This window comes from Capra hircus, chromosome 18, assembly GCF_001704415.2.
Source record: "Capra hircus breed San Clemente chromosome 18, ASM170441v1, whole genome shotgun sequence".
Lineage (NCBI taxonomy): Eukaryota > Metazoa > Chordata > Mammalia > Artiodactyla > Bovidae > Capra > Capra hircus.
The window spans coordinates 6,536,049-6,560,300 of NC_030825.1; the positions used below are offsets into that span (position 1 = coordinate 6,536,049).

Below are 24,252 nucleotides of genomic sequence, written 5' to 3' on the forward strand. Positions count from 1 at the left end.
TGAATTTGTTATGGTATTGCTTCTGCTTTATATTTTGGTATTTTTGGCCTGAAGTGTGTGGGATCTTAGTTCCCTGACCAGGGACCGAACCCACACCCCTGCCCTGGAAGTCCAAGTCGTGACCGCTGGGCCCCCAGGGAGGTCCCAGCACTGCAGAGTGTCTGCTGCAGACACCCTTCCTTTCATGCGGCTTCTCCCATCATCTGGGCCCTTCCAGAGGCCGCCTTCTTGTGGATAGTGCTGTGCATCCGAGGAGCAGAAATGCAGGGTTGATGTTGTACTGAACCCGACTCTCCATAACGTAAGTCTACCCAGAATTCATGCAGCACCATTTAGAAACACACAGCGATCATCAGAACTGCCTTCCACTCGGGGTGGTTCATGGCTTGTCTGGTCTGGGAATGTGGGTAAGTGAGAGCTGGTTAAGTGTTTATTTTCAGCTCTGTTTAAATTTGCAACCTTGGAGAAGATGCTGGGGCACTTGGCAGCGAGGTTGGTGATCAGAGTCATCATAGGCTTGATGGCCTCCTTGCATGCCTGCCAGCGGCTTTGGGGAGACGTCAGAGAAGAGCAGAAATAATTCTACGTCTCCTTAAGGCATATGTGAAAAAAAAAAGTTCTTTTTAGTCATACATGACCCACTGGGTTTGAAGTAACTCTTCTAGCCGTCACTTGTAGAGGGTCCAGCAAAGATGGACGCTCGTTTGTGCAAGAGTGATACAGTGGAAGACCCAGTCATGGATTGGTGAGGTCATTTGTCTATTGTAGGGAGAGTTTTGGATTACAGGATGACACTTTGGTAGACCGGTGTCATCAGATGGTGATAGCATTCGGGGATTGAAAAGGACTTGCTGAGATCATCCCGTTTACCTCCCACCCCCGACTCGGCAGATGGGGAAACTGAGGCCCAGAGAGGGTAACTGAGCCTTCAGGGAGGGAGGGAGAGAACCACTCTCCTGAGTGTTTTTATGGAGCTTTTTAGTGCCAGCCTCTGCACGATGGGTTTGATCACTGTTTTCAGAGTTCTCTGATCATTTCTTGCTCAGAAAGGAGGAAATTAGAATTGTTGAGCTATGATTTGTTTTAATCAGAAAGAAATTGTCTAACATAAATCTCCCCGTGAGTGCTGGAAAAGCCCTAAAGCGGCCAGGAAAAAAAATATCAATACTTTGCAAAGGAGGAATGATTGTTCCAATCCGTGGCTTAATTGACTCTAAGCCTTAATGAGACTCAGGCTGGAGCAGGCTGTACAGGCTTGGTGGCTGGGACCACCAGTGAAAGGTCCTGGGGAGGGGAGGGCTTTGGGGTGGTTATTTGGTTCTTTGCTATGGACGCGATTTTTCTAATTGAGCGGGAGTCCCTACTACTGGATAGTCATTTTTTTTTCCTATGAAGAGAGTAAATTTTTTTTCTCTGACTAACACAATAATTTATTTTAAATTACAGCCTTTTCTGTTGAAAGCATTCATTTATGTTAGATTATCATTCCCCAAGTGAAGTTTCACTGATGCTGTATAATTAAATATAGATTTTTTAAAAAAAGAGTATATATTTTAAATTTAAAAGTGGACAGATCAGGGTATATCAAGACTTTTATTTAAGGAGAGTAGATAGCATCCCCCGATGAGCATGATGCCAGTCAGAAAGGGTTCCTTTGGCCTCAGTGTGTCCCTGTTCAGGGCCAGGCACCTTTGTGGGAGGGGATGCTGAAACGTGCTTGCGTCATCTGTCTAGAAGCGAGGTCTTACCAGTATAAATAACTGGCTCGGGCTCTGATCTGCCCCAGTTTGAATCCTGTTTCTCTAGGAACCAGGTGACCTTCACTTCCTGTTTCCTCATCTGTAACATGGGATGCTAACAGTATCTGAGTCACAGGGTTGTGAAGATTAGCTGCTCTGGCACAGAAAGTGCTTAGAATGGTACCTGGATACCTAGCACAGTACCTGGGTGCCTGGTGTGTGCTCTACAAGATCAAAAAAAAAAGACATTTGAGGCCCCTGTCGGTTTGGCTCCTGCCTGCCTCTCCAGGTTCCCTTCCTACTGCTTTCCTCCTTGTCCCAGCTGTACCAAACCCACGGCTGTTCCCAGGCTCTCTGTCTTTCTCTCTCTCTTGGCCCAGAGGACTTCCTTTGCTTAGGGCAGCCTCAGCCACGGTCACCCACCTAACTGATGGGCACCTCCTTATGCTGTGGGTCTCTGCCCATGTGCGTTCTCTCCCCAGAGCTCTCGAGGACCGCTTCTGCCCACTCTTGCCCGCCTTCCCTCCCTCCCTTCCCTTCTCGTAGCAGAGGCTTAGCACCCCCTTTTCTCTGAGAGACGTGGCAGTGATGCAGAAAGCAAAGGTCCCCGCTTCCAAGGAGCTTACAGTCCACGTTTCGGTTTAAACACGTGTCCGTCACAGCGCTGCTCACATCACACGCTGATCGTTGGCTGAATAAGCCAGAGACACCTGTTGGAGCCTTACTGTAGGCCAGGCATCCCACTGGATGGCGAGCCTGTGTAGTACCTGAGATTCTGTGCTTGCCTTCCAGGAGTAGAGGCGTTTTGACAGACGTGTGCATTAATAATAGTATTGTTATCACTAACCCTCCACTTAGGGGTGCGGGTGTGAGTTGGGCAGGAGTCGGGCAGGCCCTAGCTGCCAGCCCAGGTTCAGTAATAGCCAGGCAGCAGCAGGCCGCGTGCCGTGTGTCCCGTCGCTGGTGGATGCTGTGGGAGCAGTCGGCCGGAAGTCCGTGGGCTTCTCTCTGACTCCGGCCACCGCGTTCACGGTCACAAGCCTGCAGTGTGGAGTTAGCCCAGCCTGCGCAGGTGTCCTGGCTCTCCATCTGCTGGCGGGGTGTGTTCTCAGCCCGGGCGCCCCTCCTGCTGACTGGGGAGGCGGGAGCGCTGCTCCCCTCGCTGGGTGCTCGTCAGGATGGAGAGGGATGACAGTGCCGGCTCCTGGCCGCACTCCGGCCCACCCGCTGGTGCAGCTTCTGGGGTCTCTTCCCCACGCCTGTCTGTCTTGGCTCCAGCCCCTCGGGGTCTTCCTGTCCCCCTCTTCCCTCCAGATGCCAGCCAGTGCCTCTCCTGGGTACATCTGCCCTAGTGAAGCCTCCTCGCTGCGGTACTGGATCCCATGGGACGGTGACAGTTTCCAGAAGCTTCCAGTCCGTGTGCCAGCTGGGAGGAAGTGGAATCATTTCCCGTGCCTCGGCTCTCATCCTAGAAGGCTGCACAGACACTCCAGGCAGGCTTCAGCGACCATGCATCAAGGCCTCCATTACGGCTCTGGAATGAAAACATGCCCCGGTGCTCCCGCTTGCGGAGCTGGAGGCTGTGCGTGGCCCAGACCTCGCAGCGTCTCTAGCCCCCACCGGATCAGGAGGCCCCGAGGCAGACAGGGGCCACTCCACACGCTCAGCTGCTTGCTTGTTCCCCTGAGGCTGCAAAAAGAAAAACAAAAGCAGGCGTTCCCAGGGCCCGAAACGTCGAGACGCACTTCCAGCCTGAGGCAGGACGGGTCACTTGAAGCTCAGAGCAGTGACGTCCTGTCCACGTTTGGAGCTGGACTCGGGACAGGCCGCAGAGCTGTCACGACTCACTCGGTTTCTCGTCGTCTTTGTCAGGAACGCCGACTTCATAGCCCCACGTTCATGTTCTCCTTAGCAGGGACCCTCCTGTAGAGGTAGTCGTGAATCTGGCAACTCAGAATCGTAAAGGTTTTAGGTTTTGTGGAGAATTTATCCACGAAAGGAAATGGACGAATTAAAAATACTAACGGGCTCAGCCGGCCCCCACAGGGAGGAATCCTCGGGACCCATGTTTCTTCCCCCTTCATGCTGTAAACATATGGCGCGGATTTTCTGCCCTCTTTACAGATGCTGAGAGAAGGCAAAGACAAATATTTATATTACATTCATGTTTTACAGTAAAAACACTGTTCGGTTTGTTTATACAGTTCCACTGTTACAGTTTTTATGGTGGGTAATGAAACCACTGTAAAAGCCAGCCTGGGTTATATAGCAGATACGATAAGGCCCAAGTGTTCAGGGAGAGACCCTGGACGGGATGGTTGACGTCGCAAGTAGGGCGTCAACGACTGAACGATGTGTTAGGACAGGCCAGACTAGGCTAGAACAACAGACGACCTCAGAGTCTCCGGGGCTTAAAGCAACTGAGGTTTATTTCTCCTTCCAGTGATGTTCTCCATCGGGAGTTGCTGGGAAGGCCGAGCTAGATGGAACCTGCCTTAGCTGCCTGGAGTCAGTGTGCGCCGCTGGAGGCTGTGACAGAGGAGGAGAAAGGCTTGCTGACCACGCGCTGCGCTTCGGGCTCATGGCTCAGAGGCGGCTCACGTTCCAAGGGCCAAAGCCATGTGCAGCCTCTGGGTGCAGAGGGGGGAACACCCACCACGTGCACGGAGGGCAGGGCACAGCCAGCATAGCAGAGCGCCGCCCGCAGGACCCTTCCGGCCACCTCAAGCCTCTCTGGGTTTGTTGTTGTTGTTTAGGCTCTAAGTCATGTCCGACTCTTTGGGATCCCGTGGACTGTCATCGCCAGGCTTCTCTGTCCATGGAGTTTTCCAGGTGAGAATGCTGGAGTGGGTTGCCATTTCCTCCTCCAGGGGATCTTCCCGACCCAGGGATCGAACTAGCGTCTGCTGCATTGGCAGGCAGGTTCTTTACCGCAGAGCCACCTGGAAAGAGCCCCTTTTTGTTGTTACTTAACAGTAAGTCCGGCTTCCCCGATAGCTCAGTTGGTAAAGAATCCGCTTGCAATGCAGGAGACCCCGGTTCAATTCTTGGGTTGGGAAGATGTGCTGGAGAAGGGATAGGCTACTTATTCCTGTATTTTTGGGCTTCCCTTGTGGTTCAGCTGGTAAAGAATCCAGCTGCAATGTGGGAGACGACCTGGGTTTGATCCCTGTGTTGGGAAGATCCCCTGGAGGAGAGAAAGGCTACCCACTCCAGTACTCTGGCCTGGAGAATTCCATGGACTGTGTAGACTGTGGGGTCACAGAGTCGGACACGATTGAGCAACTTTCACACTTTCAACTGATAGTCTGTGTCTTGTCCAACTTTGAATCAAATCGGGGTACTTAGGGCATGAGAGACCACCCCCGTCTCCCTAAAGTTGATGAGACTCCTGTCTTCATTTTGCCATGACCTGGATAGAAGGGACCCGCAGCCGTCCGCAGGAATAGGTCACCGTGCAGGAAGAGGTTTCAGATCCACAGGTTGAGCTGTGACTTTGTCTGAGTATGTTTGCGTTTAAATGCTGATGCCTGGAGGTCCATCAGTAGACTGCTCTTCTTTGAGGCTATTACTCTCAAGTGGTGTACACTGCCCCCGTCACGCAGGCATGGAGCGCTGGAGACAACCAGTGATCCAAAGGAAATGAAAACGGTACTTAAGAAATCAGCACGAAGCGACTTTTCACAGACACTTGAAGGTGGTGTCTGGAGCTGAGATGTCCAGTATGGTAGCCAGTGGCCACATTTGGTAATTGAGGGCTTGAAATGTGCCTGGTCCAAGTTGAAATAATCTGTAAGTGTGAAATAAAATACTTTACAGATTTTGAAGACTTAGTATAAACATATGAAGTATTTTATTAATTTTTTTATATTAGTTTCCATGCTGAGATGATGTTTCAGATACTGTGTTGGAATATTAAAGTCGCTTTCACTTGTTTCTTTTCACGTCTTTTTTGACTTGGCTACTAGAAAATTCAAATTACATATGTGACTTTCATTATTTTTATTGAACAGGACTGATCTAAAGGGTAAGCATCAGGAAGAGAGAGAGAGAAAATAATTTGATGCCTTTCTCATAAATTCCTCATTGCTGGAACTCACAGTTTAACCTGACAGTTTATATCCTTGTTGGTATTTTCTGCTTAATTTTTTTTTTTTTTTTTTTTACGTTTTAAAATAATTCCAAATTCTCATAGTAGTGGCAAAGACTAGGACCTAGAGTTCTTGGGGACCCCTCACCCAGCTTCCCCCAGTAATGACATCTTATGTAACAATACTAGAATGGTCAACTGTAGGAAACTAATATTGGTAGAGTATTTTATAAAGATTGTATTCATATTTAATAGGTTTTTACATGTACTTATTTGTGTGTGTGCATATAATCCTGTGAAAGGTTATCACCTACTTAGGTTTGTGTAACCGCCACCATGATAAAAAAAACTGAACTGTTCTTTCATCTCCCAACCAACACTCTTTATATTAGTTTTTATTCTTTGAGTTACTTTTAAATGTTTAATTGAAGTATAGTTGATTTATAGTGTTGTGTTAGTTTCTGATGTACAGCAGAGTGATTTGGTTATATAAAGATGTTTGTGTATGTGTGTGTTTGTGAATATATACACTTTTTCATATTATTCTCCTTTATGGTTTATTACAGGTTGTTGAACACAGTTCCCTGTGCTATCCAGTAGGACCTTGTTAATCCATCCTATATATAATGGTTTGCTGAGTTATTTCTTAACTAGGTCTGTTACTTAGGGTGAAAAACTTCTAGGCCACTTAGTAGCAAAAGATGCTCTTGGCTCCGAAGTCCATTGCTGTGTCTGCCCATCCCGCCCCCAGAGCGTGGCCGCGTGGCCGCGTTCTCCCCAGCTCTGCGCGACGTTATCCCTCGCCTTGAGCAGAGTGAGAGCAGTGCACGCCTCTTGAGGAGGCAGTTGCTTCCTGACCCAGTTTTAAAGGCGACAGGAGTGCCGTCCCCTTAAACGGGCAGTTTGTGTGACCCATGTGAGCCAGGTGTTCTGGCTGAATCTAACTCCCAGAGTTGCAGGTTTTCTCTTTTCTTTTTTAAAGAAAGTGCCTTATAAGTTGCATTTGGTGATTTTGGAAATAGGTATTATTTGCTGTATTGGAAAGCTTTTTTTAAACAGGAGGGTTAACTAGGTATGTGCTCCTCTGGCTACTTTAAGTAGGCCTTCTTGATACTTGCGTCCTGAGCTTTGTATCCATTTCTTGTTGTTAAGGTCAAGTACAGTTTATCCTAATTTTTAACACCTCAAGAGGCCACAGACAGGCACCCGTCTGCACTTTCTTCAGGCTAAACGGCCCAGGGAGCAGAACCCTACGTGATCCATCCCCTCTACGGCTGGGTCTGCCTTCCTACATCCTTACTGAACATACCGTCTAGACACAAATGCTCTGTTCCTCTGTGTACCTTTTCCTGAAAAAACAAGAGGTTTATGGTACCAGCTTATACTGGTCACATATCAGTGTAGCATGTTTCACGTTGTGTTAATCCAGGAATATGCTCCCTTAACCCCTCCAGGATGGAACCGTGCCTGCCATGCTTGCTTTCAACTTCACGATCTGTTATGACCTTGGAAATCTTAAGCAAAAGGTAGTTTTAAAAATAAAATCAGTGACTATGAGAGTCCCGTGTGATAATGGAGATCTAATTTGTTTGCACCTCAGTTTCAGTGTGTATGAATTGGAGAGACTAATAGTGATGACTGATGCGATTTGATACTTGAATATATTGTATTTGATGTAGCGTGAGGCCCACAGCTGACTGTCCGTTGTATAATTGTAGTAAAAAGAGACAAAGCCTCTAAGTGTAGGACCTTGCACTTTTGGGTGCTCAGCGAGTAACTTCATTTCCCTTGGTTTCTCCTGCTTGCTGAATGAACGAGTGAATGGGTGAATGAATGGATGGGCTTGAACTCCCCCATCACAGTCAGCTTTCTTCTTGAAGGTTGGAAGACACTGAATGATTTTGGCAAACTTTGGAGAACCAAATCAGAAAACATGAAGCAATGCATGGAAGCCAGTTGAGTTTTTGTTTCCCTTATTATTCCATTTTTTAAAATCTAAGTCTGTATTTTTGTCTGATGCAAATGCTCAGGTTTAAACAGATTCTTTGGAAGCCATGAAATTAAAAGACTTTTACTCCTTGGAAGAAAAGTTATGACCGACCTAGATAGCATATTCAAAAGCAGAGACATTACTTTGCCAACAAAGGTCCATCTAGTAAAGGCTATGGTTTTTCCCGTGGTCATGTATGGATGTGAGAGTTGGACTGTGAAGAAGGCTGAGTGCCGAAGAATTGATGCTTTTGAAGTGTGGTGTTGGAGAAGACTCTTGAGAGTCCCTTGGACTGCAAGGAGATCCAACCAGTCCATTCTAAAGGAGATCAGCCCTGGAATTTCTTTGGAAGGAATGATGCTAAAGCTGAAACTCCAGTACTTTGGCCACCTCATGCAAAGAATTGACTCATTGGAAAAGACTTTGATGCTGGGAGGGACTGGGGGCAGGAGGGAAAGGGGATGACAGAGGATGAGATGGCTGGATGGCATCACTGACTAGATGGACATGAGTCTGAGTGAACTCCGGGAGTTGGTGATGGACAGGGAGGCCTGGCGTGCTGCAATTCATGGGGTTGCAAATAGTCAGACCACGACTGAGTGACTAAAATGAACTTGGAAGATGTGGTTGGGGTTCAGGGATTTAAATGATGGGGTGGGTGTTTCCCAGGCATTTTAAGACCTCCTAAGGCCTCCATTTCCATTAAGCATTATGGATGCATTCCAAGAATTTAATTAATATAACATCTCTTTGTTCACTGTAATTCCTCACCAGGGTTAGGAGAACTTGGGAGTGTTTAGTATTTTATTCAGTTGATTAAAAGGTACTTTCTATGGTTTTCTAAGTAGCTATTTTCTATGGAATTCAGAAGTTGTCCATGAATATTAAATCAGTACAACTAAAATGATCAAAGCATTGAGAAGTGCTTTCATCCAAACATAGAAGAATAGTTCCCTTGCCTCAGTTGGGAAAAATAAAGTTACAAGGCTACAGATTGGAGTAAAGGGTCATATTTGAAAAATCCCAGAACAGTAGCAGTTTTATTTGGAAGTTTTGAGGAGCTAAAATAAGAGAAAAAAAAAAAAAAAACAACCCAGTAAATCTTATACTTCATAGAATGGGCATTAAACTATGGGTTATTATGATATGGTCCAGGCTGAAGATTCATTGGCTTACATAAGGATATTCCAAGATCTATGGGTGGTTAAGCTCCCTCGTGGGTCTTGGTGGGGTGAGGGTGGGGGAAGGACATGCCTTTTGGAATCAAATAAATGTTTTTCCCTGGGGCCACTGGAGAAAATGGAACCTACATCTGACGCAATAAGGTGCATCTTCTGTTAGGATTCTGTGCTTGGCTAATGTTGAGATTAGATTGGATCCTGCGAGGAGGGGACAGGACAGAGGAGGCGAGTGGGGGTGGGGGGTGGGCAGGAAGTCATTCTGGGTGCAGGGGGCTGGGGGGGTGGGCAGGAAGTCATTCTGGGTGGTGGGGGGTGGGCAGGAAGTCACTCTGGATGCGTCCTGGGACCGCCTCACCCCTAGCACTGCTGCCACTGGGTTGAGCTGACTGCCATGGGTGAGATTTGCTCACAGGTAGGGAAGGAAGACGGAGAAGCAATGGCACCCCACTCCAGTACTCCTGCCTGGAAAATCCCATGGACGGAGGAGCCTGGTGGGCTGCAGTCCACGGGGTCACTAAGAGTCGGGCACAACTGAGCGACTTCACTTTTGCTTTTCACTTTCATGCATTGGAGAAGGAAATGGCAACCCACTCCAGTGTTCTTGCCTGGAGAATCCCAGAGACAGTGGGCCCCTGTCTCTGGGGTCGCACAGAGTCGGACACCACTGACGCAACTTAGCAGCAGCAGCAGCAGGGAGGGAAGAAAAACATACTCCCGCCTGTCAGAAGTAGCATAATCATGAGTTTCTAATACATTTGTTTGAGCTTTCAACAAAATGCTCCAAACATTTATCACATGGCCCCCACATTTTAGCAGGTTTCATTTAAAAAAAACCTTGGATACCTGTTTTGTACATATTATATATGGCATCCACATGAATATGTTAACTCCACTTTATTACTTTCGGTCTCTCTCTTCTCCCCTGTACATGATTGCTATTTTATAGCTATATTTTGGTGGAATTAACAGAGATTATCCATATAGAGAAGGTTTCAGGTGGGGATTTCCAACAAGGCAGGTTCTTCATCCTTGGAAAGGCTCCTTCTCTGAAGTTGGGATTTGAGAATGTATTTTGGAGTGGTCCAGTCGGCTGGAAGGTGCAGCTGGTGGGGAGATGAATTGAAACCGTTATTAGAGCCACTCTCAGAATTTATGGGGTATTTGATCACAGGCGTGACTTATACCTCAAGAATGATGGGATGCTTCTGCCTGGAATATTTTTAATTAATCTGCCTTGGTTGTATTGAAATTGTGACATAGAGACCACTGGAAGTTGGTAAGGAATAACTCAGAACTATATGGAGAACAGCATGGTTTTGGGGCACGTTAGCGAACCTCTTTGTTTCCATTTCTTTGTACTTAGAAGGAAGATAAAAAATAGGCCCCACGTCCTGAATTTTTGTTGGGAAATACGTGAGTGTTTATGACAGCTCAGGACGGTGTCTGGCATACAGGAAGCCCTTGGGGATGCTGCTGGTTTCCCGTCGTTGCTCTTGTTTTCTGACTGGTGACCGTTTGTTACTTGGAAGCTCTTACTGTGGATGCAGCCCACGGGGTCGCAGAGAGTCAGACACGACTGAGCGACTAAACTGAACTGGATGGTGGCTGATGCATTCTCTTCCCTGTCCGTTCTGTAATAGTGACTGTCAAAGCTTTTATCCCCTGGCTGAGAATATCTTTATTATAAATCTAGGGCTGTTATAGCTGGCTATGAAATATATAATGTCGGTAGGAAACAGCTAAGACTTGAACGTTGTGGAAGGAAAGTTCTTAGCTAATGAGGAAGGGTCATGTGTGAGTTAGTTTTGGCTGCAGTAGCAAGCAGCGCCAGGCCCTCAAGGGCTCGCAGAAGCAGTGTGTATTTCTCTGTTCATGCCCCACCAGGGCTGGAGATTGGCCTTGGTCTTGTTGTCTTAGCCGGGCTTCCCTGGGCTGGTTCTTACGACTTGGCATTCCAGGGCCCAGGCTGCAGGAGAAGTCGCCAGAAGCAGAGGCTTGTGTTTGCTTCACGTTCTGATAGTCGTATCAAGTCTCAGGGCCAAGACCAAGGTCAGTGGGGCAGGAAAGTGTACCCCACCTACAAGAAAGTGTGCCAGAGACAAGCGGTGGGGGGCCAGTAACCGAACAAGGGCCATGCTCCTCCAAAGACGGTTTCTTAGGGAACATGCACATGTGCCAGTCGCTTCAGTCGTGTCCAACCCTGTGTGACCCTGTGAGCTGCAGCCCGCCAGGCTTCTCTGTCCGTGGGACTCTCCAGGCAAGAATACTGGAGTGGGTTGCCATGCCCTCCTCCAGGGGATCTGCCCAACCCAGGGCTTGAACCCGGGTCTCTCACATCTCCTGTGTTGGCAGGTGGTTGTTTACCCCTGGACCGCCTGAGAAGCCCATCCTTAGTCTAGGGACACTTTGTCTTTCAGTAGAATCCCACTTCACAAACTCGCTGAACCTTTATCTTGGGCTTCTTTAAGTAGTTAAAACCACAAATGCACGAGTGAAGAAAAGAGAGGTACTTCTGAAAGTCGGGAATACACTGGCCAGTCATACCTCTGAGAATCAAACCAGTGGTCTTTGCAGGGACCCAGCATGAATGGTCTGAGTAGGGAAAACAGCTCTGAGTCCAGCCCAGAGGCCTCCAGATTTATGGCCCATTCCAGCCTCCTCTCATCTGGACTGTTTTCCCTTCAGATGTCTTAGTCAATCAGTAATTAATTTGAAATCCAAACTTTGATTAAGTGTTATTGAGTTCCCTCATGCTGACATTGATACTGCCCTATTTCTTTAAAATCACAAACTGCTTTTCGTACTGCCGTTTGCATATTTTAACAGAAAAGATTGCAGTTGTGGTGTAAATGACCCAGTTTTCTGGATATATTTACGTGAATGTCATAAACTTATTATCCTTCCCTTCCACTTCACTGCTTTTCTGCTTTTCTCCAGTATTTTGAAATCATATTTAAAACATCATTACAGCCTCTGAATTCTATCCAAAGTATAAATAAATTTTACCGGGTGAATCTTTTCAAAACAATACCAAGTAGCTGGTCTGATTCAGATCTCATCTCATGTAGTGGCAGCACCATTATGCAACCAATGAAAAATATGCTCTGAATGTTTTCAGGGTGGCAAGGGGGGAAGTGACAGAATGTCAGCATCATATGGAATTTGCATGAATAGAGATGCTGAAATGAGGAAGAGCAGTCTTGGCCAAGAATAACATTTGAGGGGATAAATTTTGGAGGTCTGGTTTAATAAGAGTAAAGATAGGTCTTTTTAAGATGTAGTTTTTAAAAAACAGATAGAACGACCCTTTCAAGTTAGGAACTTTGCTACACTGTTCGTCTGCAGATAAGGTTTATTGTAGCTACTTAGTTTGGAGAAGGCGAGGCACCCCACTCCAGTACTCTTGCCTGGAAAATCCCGTGGATGGAGGAGCCTGGTAGGCTGCAGTCCATGGGGTCGCTGAGGGTCGGACACAACTGAGTGACTTCACTCTCACTTTTCACTTTCATGCATTGGAGAAGGAAATGGCAACCCACTCCAGTGTTCTTGCCTGGAGAATCCCAGGGACGGAGGAGCCTGGTGGGCTGCCGTCTATGGGGTCCCACAGAGTTGGACACGACTGAAGCGACTCAGCAGCAGCAGCAGCAGTGGGTGAGGAGCTTCCCTGATGGTTCAGCGATAAAGAATCCACCTGCAGTGCAGGAGATGCTGTGGACGTGGGTTTGATCCCTGGGTTAGGAAGACCACCTGCGGGAGGAAATGACAGTATTCTTGCCTGAAAAATCCCTGGATAAAGGAAGCTCGTGGGGTCACCAGGGGTCCATGGGGTCACAAAAAGACTCAGACATGACTGAGCACACACATGTGCACAGTAAGTGACATGTTTGCTTTCTAAGTTAAGAAAAGTGAGATTCACTGAAGAATCCAAATTTCTGGCTTCTCTTAAACATGTTGGAAGAGTTGACAGTGATTAGCCGGGGCCGCGCAGCAGCCGTCATTCTGTTGCTTGGAATGTTGCTCACTCCTGCCTGGTTGAACCACCTTCACCCCTGACCCTTCCAAACTCCTCTTCCTTAATTTTATTTTTAGCATTTACGGCACACTAACATTTTCTGCAATATTCTCATGTGTTATATTTATTGATTCTTGACTGCCTGCCCCCCCAGAAGAGTGTGAGTTCTGACGTAGAACATAATTTTGCACAGAGCAAGTAAGTCCTTAATAAATGCTCATTGATGTGGTAAGTGAATGGAGTTGTTCCCTGGCTGACCTTTGCACCTGCAGCTTTCTTCCTGCCTTCCACCTGCTGTGGTCCCTCTGGGCTGCCCCTATGAGGTTCTCCAGGGCCGTCGAGCTATTTGATGCCCCAGGACCTTGGGAAGTGCTGGCAGTCCTACCTGCAGAGCCCCCACCTATCCGCTGCTGAGGTCCTCAGCCTCTTTCTCCCCTTAAAACCCTGTGCCCTGCGTGAAACTTCTCTGCGTGCCAGTGGGCTGACCAGAACCTGCTCCGTCATTCAACCCAACAGGTGCCTCCCCGTGACAGTTCTGCAAAAAGACCTTGAGCTCCTCCAGGGGCGGAGACGCACCTTTTAATCTCTGTGACAGCTCCTGGCTCACCTCCCACTGGTGATGATTAGACGGTCTCCCAGTGCATTCAGGTTGCTCAAATGCTGACGGTCCTGACCTGGGGAAGTTTCCACATGTCACAGCTGGAAAAGGAATGAGAAAGAGTGAGCTCCTGCGTTTTGAGCCTAGGAGTGGCAGATGGAGTGGCCGCTCCCGCCTTCTGGTCTCCTCTGCTCAGGGAGGGCACACACCATCTCCGTGTGTCTCAGGCCACAGCACTGGGCCCTTTGTCTTATTGAGGGCACTTTTCAGGAGGAGGTGGCCCCGTGGGAGTTTCCGTGAGGGCCCAGAGAAACCTGCTGATACTTAAACCTTTCAAAAAAAAAAGTTTGACTAAATGATTGTACCTCTTAGCCATATATACAATTAATTTGAGTGTATTGTAAGTTGGTTAAAATATTCCATTAATGAAAAAGGTAGGCCCAGCTTATGGTAAATACACTACTAAGTGTTTATAGTACATTTCATATTTTACATGATTTCCTTTATAATTCTGCTTATCTTTTCATTCTAATTCCCTGAAGGACGTATAAAAAGAACCCCTAAAGAGAGTAATTACCGCTGTACTCTTTAACCAAGGCTCCTTCTGCAAAGCGAAAATCTGAGCAGCTTTTTAAAGAAGGCTGTTTTTAAATAAAAATGCAAATAAGCTACTTTGTAACCACATTAATTACCCACCTAGCCTCTTATTACCATGTTTGTATTGTTTGCAAATACTATTTACAGTCGTGTGGAAATTAGCATCGCTTGTCCAGAGGAAAGATGGTGGTGGGGAGGCTGTGCGTTGGAACCAATTAGGGCGAACCTTGTCTGCACGGAGGCTCAGGGGAGAAAACACAGCCCTGCAATGTCAAATAATAGCATTAGCTCTGACTGCCTCGGCAGAGCGCCGTAATTATATTATTGGCCCTGTTTTGCTTCCGCAATGAATTTCATTGCCCGCATTGTAAAATCAGCAGGCAGCAAAGTTTCTGCTAATGATTTAATGTACTCTCTGATCGTTTTGGACAAAAGTCACGCTAAGAGCCCGCAAGACAAGTTTGATCACCCCTGCGGACCGCCGCCTGGCTTGAGCATTTTCAGTTGCAAAAATCCCATCTCCTCGTCATCCCCGGGAAGTCCTGCCCGTGCTGGAGAGAAAATGGCTCACGTGTTATGTAATTTTGAGCAGAAGGAAAAGGTGATCTCGTACAACAGAAAACAGGGTGAGTCGAGGGCCAGCCTGCGTCAGGCACCTTACGCGGCATGTGACCACTGACCTGTGACCTGTCACCGGCTTTCTGCAGAAAGGGAACTGAGGTTCTAGCTTCCGTAGAAACATACCAAGTGGAAGGCACCATAAGTGGTGATTAAATTAGCCCACTCTTCACATCAGGTGTAGTTTTTTAAAATACAGTTTTTTAAAAACTTCAGCCAATTACTGACTAGGGTTTATATTCAGTGGGTTTTGTGTGTTTGTTTGTTTGTTTTTATTACATCAGAATATCTTTTGGATTTAACAAACGCTTTTCACATGCTTTGAAGTTACGGGAATCTGAGCTTAACAAGTCTTCTGTGAAAGAATGGCCTCCTGCTTTTAGGAAGCTCTGTGATGGAGTGCTGTGGATTCTCCCAGCGTGCATGCAAGGAGAAGGGGATGGGGAGGGGAGCTCTGGATCTATCACGTGCAGAAGTTTGCAGGCGTAACCTGGCTGAGTCATCCAGTAACACCACAAAACAGATGTCAGTGGCCCCATTTGCCACACGGCAGTGAGAGGAAAGCGACTTACCCCAGGCTGCACTTGAGAAGCAGAATCTGAAAACAGAGCCTGGATGTTTTAACAAAACACAATAAACTGATGTGGTATAGACCCCTCCTGGGGTCGTAGACAAGGTCATAGACCCTCCCCATACTGGTAATTTTTCTCTTCTTTAATTACTTTCCTTTCTCTTTACAACAAGTTCATAGCTGCTGTGGGAATGACTTTGAACATTTGTATTATATATATACACACATATATGTGTATACACACACAACATGCACTCTGACGCACCCTCAGATGAGCGTCTGTGTGTTTCGTTTTCTGCTCTGGACAGCGTCTTCAGTGCTGTACGTTGTTAAATGAGGCTCTGGGCACCCCTGCCCCTCTTTGCCCGTTTCCCCTGACTTTCTAACTTTTGCCACTTACGCTTCTACTTCGTCATGGTTAATAACATTTATATTCCACTCTGTGCCTGTAATTAAAGCCCCGAGTGCACTACCTGTGAATTGATTCTAAAACATGAAAAACAACATTTACGTCCTCATGGCCATAGAAATGTTCTTACCGAAGGACCACTTAAGGTGCCTCCGTTCCATTTCCTCCTCCAAGGGCCCTCTGTTGTGACCCTCGGACAGTGAAGCCGGTGTTCACATCTGTCTTCCTCATCACAGGCTTGTGCTTAGTCCCTCAGTCGTGTCTGACTCCTTGCGACCCCATGGGCTGTAGCCCACCAGGCTCTTCTGTCCATGGGGATTCTCCAGGCAGGAATACCGGAGTGGGTTGCCGTGCCCTCTTCCAGGGATCTTCCCGATCCAGGGATCGAACCCAGGTCTCCCACATTGCAGGCGGATTCTTTACCGTCTGAGCCACCAGGAAGCTGTCATCACGGTCTGCCCTTAACTCATGAGAACATAAGGGGTGCTGGTTCCGAGTCTTCTTACTGCCACTCACCTGGAGTCTTGAGCCCGATGAGTGACCTTTGCATCCGGTGTCTGACTCGTGTGTACCTGCCATCCACCCCTCGTCCCTCCAAGGTACCTGCGGAAGTGTCTTGCTCAGGCTGATTTTCAGAAGTAAAGGTCTCTCTTCTCAAGCAGCTGATGGCTCTTCCATATGTAGATTTCATTGTAAATGAGTCCTTGACAAACCAAGTGGCCTGTTGGATAAAATGATCGGTGGCATATGGGAAACACTAATAGATGCGAGAGGAGCATTTCCTAGTAGGAAAAAGAATTACTTATGGACTTACAAAGGTAGCGGCTCCCAGAGAGGTCACCAGTGACCTGGTGGCCAACGTGCAGCCTGATTTGCTTTCTGAGCCTCATGGGACAGCAAGGAAGGAATAAACACTGCATTTCTTGGAATCTCCCCTTTAAAGTTACTGAGTATCACCATGAGATTTCCTTTTTTAAATGGAAGTATCGTTGGTTTACAATATTGTGAAAAGTAATTCAGTTGTGTGTGTGTATATATATATACACTCAGTTTTATGTGTTTGTGTATGCATATATATACATACATTTGTTCTTTTTTCAGATTATTTTCCTTTATGGGATATTACGGGGTTGGCCAAAGCATTCATTGGGACTTTTTTTTTGGGGGGGGGTGGTTGAAAAACCTGAATAAATGCTTTGGCCAACTCCATACAAAATGTTGAGTAAAGTTCCCTGTGTTATGCAGGATGTTCTTGTTGGTAAACTGTTTTATATGATAGTGATGTTTATTTTTTAATCCCAAACTCCTAATTCATCCTTTCCCCCACTTGCCCCTTTTGACAAGTGTAGGTTTGCTTTCTCCATCTGTGGGTCCATTTCTGTTCTGTAAGAGGTTCATTTGTATCATTTTCTTTAGATTCCACGTATAAGTGCTACCATGTAAATTTTATCTTTCTCCGTCTGACTCACTTCACTTAGTGTGATAATCTTTAGGCCCATCCATGATGCTGCACATGGCATTATTTCACCTTTTATGGCCGAGTAACATTCCGTTGTATACATGTATTGCCTCTTTTCATCTGCTCCTCTCTCCGTGAACAGCTAGGCTGCTTCGGGGTTTTCTGCCAGGAGGTCTCTCAGGCGAAATGTTGAGTTGCTGTTAGAAGTGGCTGGAGAGCAGCCTGATTGCTGACTGTTGCCTTGGCCTCTGGCTGCGTGCCCGCTCTGCACAGTAGGCCCTCAAGAAGGCACTCTCGTCTTCTCCTCTCTTCCTTCTCTGTTTCACGTGTATGTGTGCCAAGCCGCTCCAGTCGTGTCCAGCTCTCTATGGCCCAGTGAACTGTGGCCTGCCAGGCTCCTCTGTCCACGGGATTTCCCAGGCAAGAGTGCTGGAGTGGGTTGCCCTGGAGATCTGCAGGGGACCTCCCCGCCCCAGGGATCGAACCTGAGTCTTACGTCTCCTGCATTGGCAAGCCGGTTCTTTACCTCTCGTGGGATTTGTTCCTTTCACATGGCTGATGTTCCTTTCTGGGGCTTTCTGTACAGGTTGTAGCAGAGACAAAGAGGAAGAGAAAGCAAAGGGTGGGGGTGGAAAGCAAAGGTTTGGTGCAAGCATCTGATCTCCGTGAGCCTTGCCTCCCCTGTGTGAAGCAGGGTCTCCTAGCTGCTCTGCACGGCTGCTCTGAGGGCGTGAGGAGTCTCCCACATGCTTCACAGAGTCACCCTGAAATGCAGGCTGCCCCGGTTTGTCCTGTCGGCATTCTTACGGCTGAGCTCACGTGCCGCGCCGCTGGCTTCTCCGGTGGCTGCCCGTGGTGCGTCTTCACCAGGTGCTTTCTCACTGTTCCTCCACGTACTGGGGGATGTGACTTTGGTGCTCACAACCCGAGGGACACTATTTTCTGTAAGGACTGGGTTAATCCTAGAGCGGGGTGGCCTTTCCCCAAGGTGAGCCTGTCTGTCTGTATAAAGAGCCTCCAAGCTGGCTGGTCTGGGACCTACCTCCGGTGGTGCGGGCATTCTCCTTCTGTGAACGGGACATTTTGCTTCTGTGCACTTGTGATGGGTTGTGCTGGGGGCGAAAAGCAGGCATCCCTCCCTGATTCAGGCCATTAAAAATTCACCCCATTTTTATTTGTGAGTAGGTCTGAGTGCTCAGCGAACTGCGAACAGAAGAGAAGCTTACGATGAAAAGGCAAATGTTGACTCCAGCCTTCCAAAATAGAGACAGCGCATCCTCACTCTCATCAAAGCCATTAGAAGGGAAATTGGGCTGAAAACAGTGTGATCATTTCCAGCATGGAGGGGACTTGCTGCTGGGCAGCATACACGTAAAGTGTTTTTATCGTAAGGGGTAAGAGTGTACCCACCAATTTGACAGCGTTTTCCCTCTTTTCTGCAACTGCTGGAGTAGGGAAGGAATTTCAACTAGGAATCAAAACATTAAGACAGCTTTAGTGAAGGAAAACTAATACAGAGTCATCATACAAGGAACGTGGAAAGGCCGAGGGCGTAAGAAACCCTATTAAGCACGCACGAAGAGAGAAAGCATGAGAAAGCGTGATGAGAACACACCCGTGGTCTGAGCTCGGTTACTCTAAGTCTCTGCTCGGTTACTCTAAGTCTCTGCTCGAGTCCAGAGTGTTGCTAACTCAGAGTAAATGGGAGACGTTTGCCGAGGCTGCAGTCGTCTTCTGTGGTTAACAGCAGGTTGAAAAACATGCAAGAGAGAAGTCGGCGTGGATAGTTCTCTAACACAGTTTGCTTGTCTTTGGAAGAGTCCTGGTCCAGCCCTGCGGGCCAGGCTGTGTATGTGGAATTATTTCAGAGCTGCTCTTAAACTCATCTGTGCTCCCTCCATCCCTCACTGGGCATTCTGTTCCACTTATTCTTCAGTATTTTCTTCATTATTCTTTCTGCTTTTCTTCTCTAAGCTCTTCACTCTTCATTTCCTGAATTTCTAATAGCTCTCTTGGTCTCTAGCAATTTCTTTGAACTTGAGTAACTAGCAGTTACCCAAACCTGGGTGACTTTTGGTTGACAGGTCAGACCAGGTGCATTTTGGGCACAGTGACACCCCATCTTCCTTCCCAGCCTGGGCTCAGAGCGCTGGCTCAGGAGGGAAGCTGGTGCCTGGTGCTGGCGCCGTTGGCCATGACTGGGCGCCCTTGCGGGGTCTGGGGGGGTCTCACACTGCACCTCATCCTTCTGTTTCCTGCTTTCTCCAGGAACTGAGCTGGTGAGGTCCCTTAGGTACCCAGTGGATGCGAGCTTGGTCCATCATGAGCTTTAGCTGGTGAGGTCTTTTAGGTTCCCAGTGGACCCGAGCTTGGTCCATCGTGAGCTCTAGCTGGTGAGGTCTCTTAGGTTCCCGGTGGACCTGAGCTTGGTCCATCATGAGCTTTAGGTGGTGGGGTCACTTACGTTCCCGGTGGACCTGAGCTTGGTCCATCATGAGCTTTAGGTGGTGGGGTCACTTACGTTCCCGGTGGACCTGAGCTTGGTCCATCGTGAGCTCTAGCTGGTGAGGGCTCTTAGGTTCCCAGTGGACCTGAGCTTGGTCCATCGTGAGCTCTAGCTGGGGAGGTCTCTTAGGTTCCCGGTGGACCTGAGCTTGGTCCATCATGAGCTTTAGGTGGTGGGGTCACTTACGTTCCCGGTGGACCTGAGCTTGGTCCATCATGAGCTTTAGGTGGTGGGGTCACTTACGTTCCCGGTGGACCTGAGCTTGGTCCATCGTGAGCTCTAGCTGGTGAGGGCTCTTAGGTTCCCGGTGGACCCGAGCTTGGTCCATCGTGAGCTTTAGGTGTTGGAACACAGGTTAGTTTGTCCAGTTTTCATGAACTGAATCTCAGAGAAGCTCTCTAGACCTTGGTTGTAACTCTGAAATTCATCGACAATAATTGTTGGTCTGTTTGTCAGGTCAGCTTCCGGTTTGGGGAACATTGTTGTAACCACATGTGTTTAGGCTTTCAGCAATTTAAAAATATAATTATATTGGAAATAATGTTAGATGATGGCAGATCTCTTAATTTTGTGTATATACTACTCTAATTACCAAAAAGCCGTCTTTGAAAACAACGTAGGAGGTAAACGAGAATAAGGTTTGAGTAATTCTTTGCTCTTCTGCCTCTGAATCTGGCTATAAGTGGTCTCGAATTTACATATTCTTGGTCCTTTAGGAACCATAAAAACATACCCTTACATATATATGAAATAGTGAGAAACTGCATATTTATTAAGAATCATGACCCTTAGGACTAGATAAGTCAAATTAAATCTCATAAAAATCTGTTACGGAAAATGAATACGTGGCAGCATTTTTTCTTTTAGGGTCTACTTATTAATTTTGTCATGTTTAATATGTTACAGTTGCAAACAAAGGCATAAATGTGTGTGTTCATTCCTAATTAATTTATGTAATTGGGTTTTATAAATTTAGGTGTTTAGGAAGCTGTGCATAACACACCCCATTTACTGTGTGCTGTAGCCAATAAAAGCATAATAGAAAGAAATATAGTTTGAAGCTTACTTCAGTGGTAAATATAGATTAATTGCAAATGATATCTTTGTAATGTTTATTTTAAATTTTGCAATGCTGCAGGTTTTCCAAACATACCAATTAATGTTCTTATTTGAAGTAATGACTAGTTAATTACTATAAATTCTAAGTGCTCTATCTCTGACAATTAAAAAGTCTCCTACAGTTTTTGTGTAGTTCCAACTGCATCATATAAGCAGTACAACATCAGAGAACGAAGAGTAAGAATGGAAGGGAGGGTCTTTAAAATATGGGTAGTTTACCACTTTCTGTTTTGGATGATTGTTCTTGTGTATGTGTACACACATGTATGTGTGTATGTGTGTATTTGTATATATGCACATTTGTGTATAATTTCTACTTCAGGCGACATAGGCAGTGAATGAGCTGAAAAAATCTGAAATGTATTTTGAATTTTTAAAATAGGTTATGTATTATAACGTGAAAATCAAATGCTCTGAGATAAAAACTAGTGAATTTTAATGTTTGTGGCATACTCGTGATGTTACCCGAGAGCTCAACTTGGCAACAAAACTGTGTGTGCAGCCTGACAAAGACCAGCTGGACCGATCTGGTGAGAAAGGGCCTGGGCTTTGTAGCCAGGTCTTCCCTGATGTTTATTCACGTGCAGAGGGAAGGCCCCCTTCTTTCCTCACCCAGCTAAAAAAATGCTCTGAGAAACCCACGGCAGTGGCAGTCTGCTTCTGTCCGAGGCATGAAATGTTGGCAAGTCTGTTTTTATGAATACATTTAAACAGAAGACTGTGTCTCTGATCCAAACATCTGCCTCTTTGACCAGCAACAAGCACCTGGAGCTATTTGAATACTGGGCCTGTACGCCTTTGAGAAATCCACTTGATCCACAGTATTCTTTGTAAACATAATACCTTCCATCCAGTGAGAGAGTCTGTGCAGGGTCAGTCAGGAGGGCCTTTTGTATGTTCTGTTTTGTGCCTTATGGGTGAAAGGAAAATGTTGGATTTGCTTATGAAAGTACAAGCTTACTGGGATTCAAAAAAACCTTGAATAATCATGTGTAAATATAAATACTGTATGTGGAGTAAGTGTTATGGATCATATTTATGATGAAATATGTATGTCTTTCCAAGGGTAGGACCTTCATAATTCATTTATGACTTACACTCCTTACCTTACATGTAAGTAACAGAATAGTAATTTTCTTCTTCCTGGAGAATTGTTACCCATGGAAGGGGGGAAAAAAAACTGATAAGCTTTTCTCAAACAGCAGAATGCCCTTCAGAGAGAACTGGAAAAAAAATATTAGAGAAAAGCCAAAAAAAAAAAAAAAAATCGTAGGCTTGGCGATGGTGGAAAAATGGCGTGTGAGCAGAAGTGCCCGACACTGAGCTTCATCCGTTTTGTCATGTTATGACAGAAATCATTACAAGTGTGATAGGTTTATTTATAAAGACTCGCTTCTATATTCAAAGTACATCTATTCCAGCATTCCTTATTTTGAGCCAGGCTGTGGATCAAGATGAAAGAAAAATTAAATTGTGTATTGAAAAGCTGTTAATTGAGCTGTGCTGTCTTTAGCGGGAAAGCGTGGGCTTCGGGCAGTCGATCCCGCCGAGGATTTTTAATGCACTGCGCCGGGAGGCCGTCAGCCTGCTTTGGAGAATGCAAACAGGGCTAATGACAAAGCCCCGAAAACTTGAGTGGTTTCTGCCGGTCTCTTTGGAAGGCGAGAGTGTTCACTTACCCACAAGTAAAAGCCTGCACACGTGTGTTCACGATGGAACGAAACCCTGTAGCTTCTTGCCTTTGGGTCACCGAAACATATTTCCTATGAAGTCATTTGGGGGCCTGTTTAAAGTTTTTAATGTCCGCCCTTATAAAATTGTTATAAGAGATTGCTCCCCTTTTCCTAATCAATAACTATATAAGAGATTTCCCCCCTCTTCCTAATCAGTGTAAATTCAGTTGCATTTCAGAAGACGGCCAAATAGAATTTCATCATCTCTAATATCCATTTTAAAATGTTAGGTCTCCCCAGTTAGAATTCTCGAAAGTAGCCTATCAGTGCTTTAATATGGTATCTCCCTTCTCTAAGGCAGTGTTAATTTCCTTTTGTTGTTAATCTATCCCGCTACCAAATTTACTATATTTATAGTTAAAGATTCTGTTAAGAGCTATGTGATTTAAGTACATCTGGGATAAAGTGGCCTTGGCTTTAACTATGGAGCAAATTTTCTTTATTTCGTTCTCTTCACTGATAAATCCACAGTGGAGGCAGCTTCCAGAATTGTGGGGAATTTGAGCCTCTAAAGTTTGATTAAAGACACTTCGGTTACTTAGGAGGACTGGGAAGCTCGAGGACTGAAAGGAATTTATTTGGGGTTCTGATTCTGGCCTTGACCTGGCTCAGTGGAGGAGACTGGGTTAACGTGAACTCCACCCAGTGCTGTCAGTCTTCCCTGAGTCTGGGGCGGGCGTTACTTCTCAGGAAGGCAGTGATGGAACCAGTTGGGTCTTTTCAGAGCCATTGCGAGGGACACACGCATAGCAAGGGGTCCATGAACATGGACATGGCTTTGAAGGGCTTTTTTCCATTTACTCATTCCCTTGCTCACTCACGCATTCATCAGATGCGTGTGCTGAGCACAGCTTCAATCTGGGTTTTGGGTGAAGGCTCTGTTAGTGAGGTGACTCTAGCAGAGAGACATGCGTGGAGTGCAAGGTGGAGCCGTGCAGACATGTGGTCACAGGTCTCCTGGCGTCTGAGAAGCCCTCGTGGCCTCTCTCGTCGTCATCACGTCTCCCGTTGTGAAGCACAGGCAGTGGTGCCCTGGGAAGTTGGAAGGAAATAGGCAGCTCAGCTGTGAGCCTGGAATCAGCACACTCCTCCTGGTGCTGACTGCTGTGGGCTCAGTGTTGGTGCCCTCCCTGCCCCGTCCACCCGGGTCACGACTGAAGCCCTGATACCCCAGTGTGGTTGTGTGTGGAGGTGGGGCCTTTGGAAGGGGGCTGGGGAGAGGTGAGGTGGGGAGAGTGCTCCGGCGGGATTGGCGTCCCTGTAAGAAGAGGAAGAGGGCAGCGTCTCACTCTGCGGCGCTGAGCCTAGGCCGCGGCAGCCCGCAGTGGGCAGGCGGCTGTCCGCCAGCCAGGAGGAGAGCCCCCACCAGGGCGGGACCCGATGCCGTCTATATCTCGGACTTCAGTCCTCCAGGACCATGAGGAACATCTGTCTCTTGGTGAGGACCCCCAGTCCATGTTGTTTTCTTAGAGCCGTCCAGATAGGCTCTAAGACCCCGACCCTGTGGGAAGGAAGGAGGTTCCAGGAGGAAGAGCTCAGGGCGAGTCGGTGACATGGAGTGGCTGGTGGGGAAAGAGCAGCGAGGCTTTGCAGCGCGACGGTGGCTGGAGAGGACCTTCCTGGCAGGGAG

General features: G+C 47.0%; 1 protein-coding gene across 2 annotated transcripts in view; it reads left to right on the forward strand.

Moving 5' to 3' along the window:
* WWOX (WW domain containing oxidoreductase) overlaps window positions 1-24,252 on the forward strand; it is a 919,972-nt gene that overhangs the window by 63,193 nt on the left and 832,527 nt on the right. The window contains exon 6 of one of the 2 annotated variants that reach the window (XM_018061744.1): window positions 3,054-3,931. The exons of the other annotated variant lie outside the window; for it this stretch is intronic. Coding sequence (XP_017917233.1) covers window positions 3,054-3,668 — 615 coding nt within the window. The 3' untranslated portion in view covers window positions 3,669-3,931. Of the gene's footprint in view, window positions 1-3,053; window positions 3,932-24,252 lie in introns of those variants that run through there. 2 annotated transcript variants of the gene reach the window in all.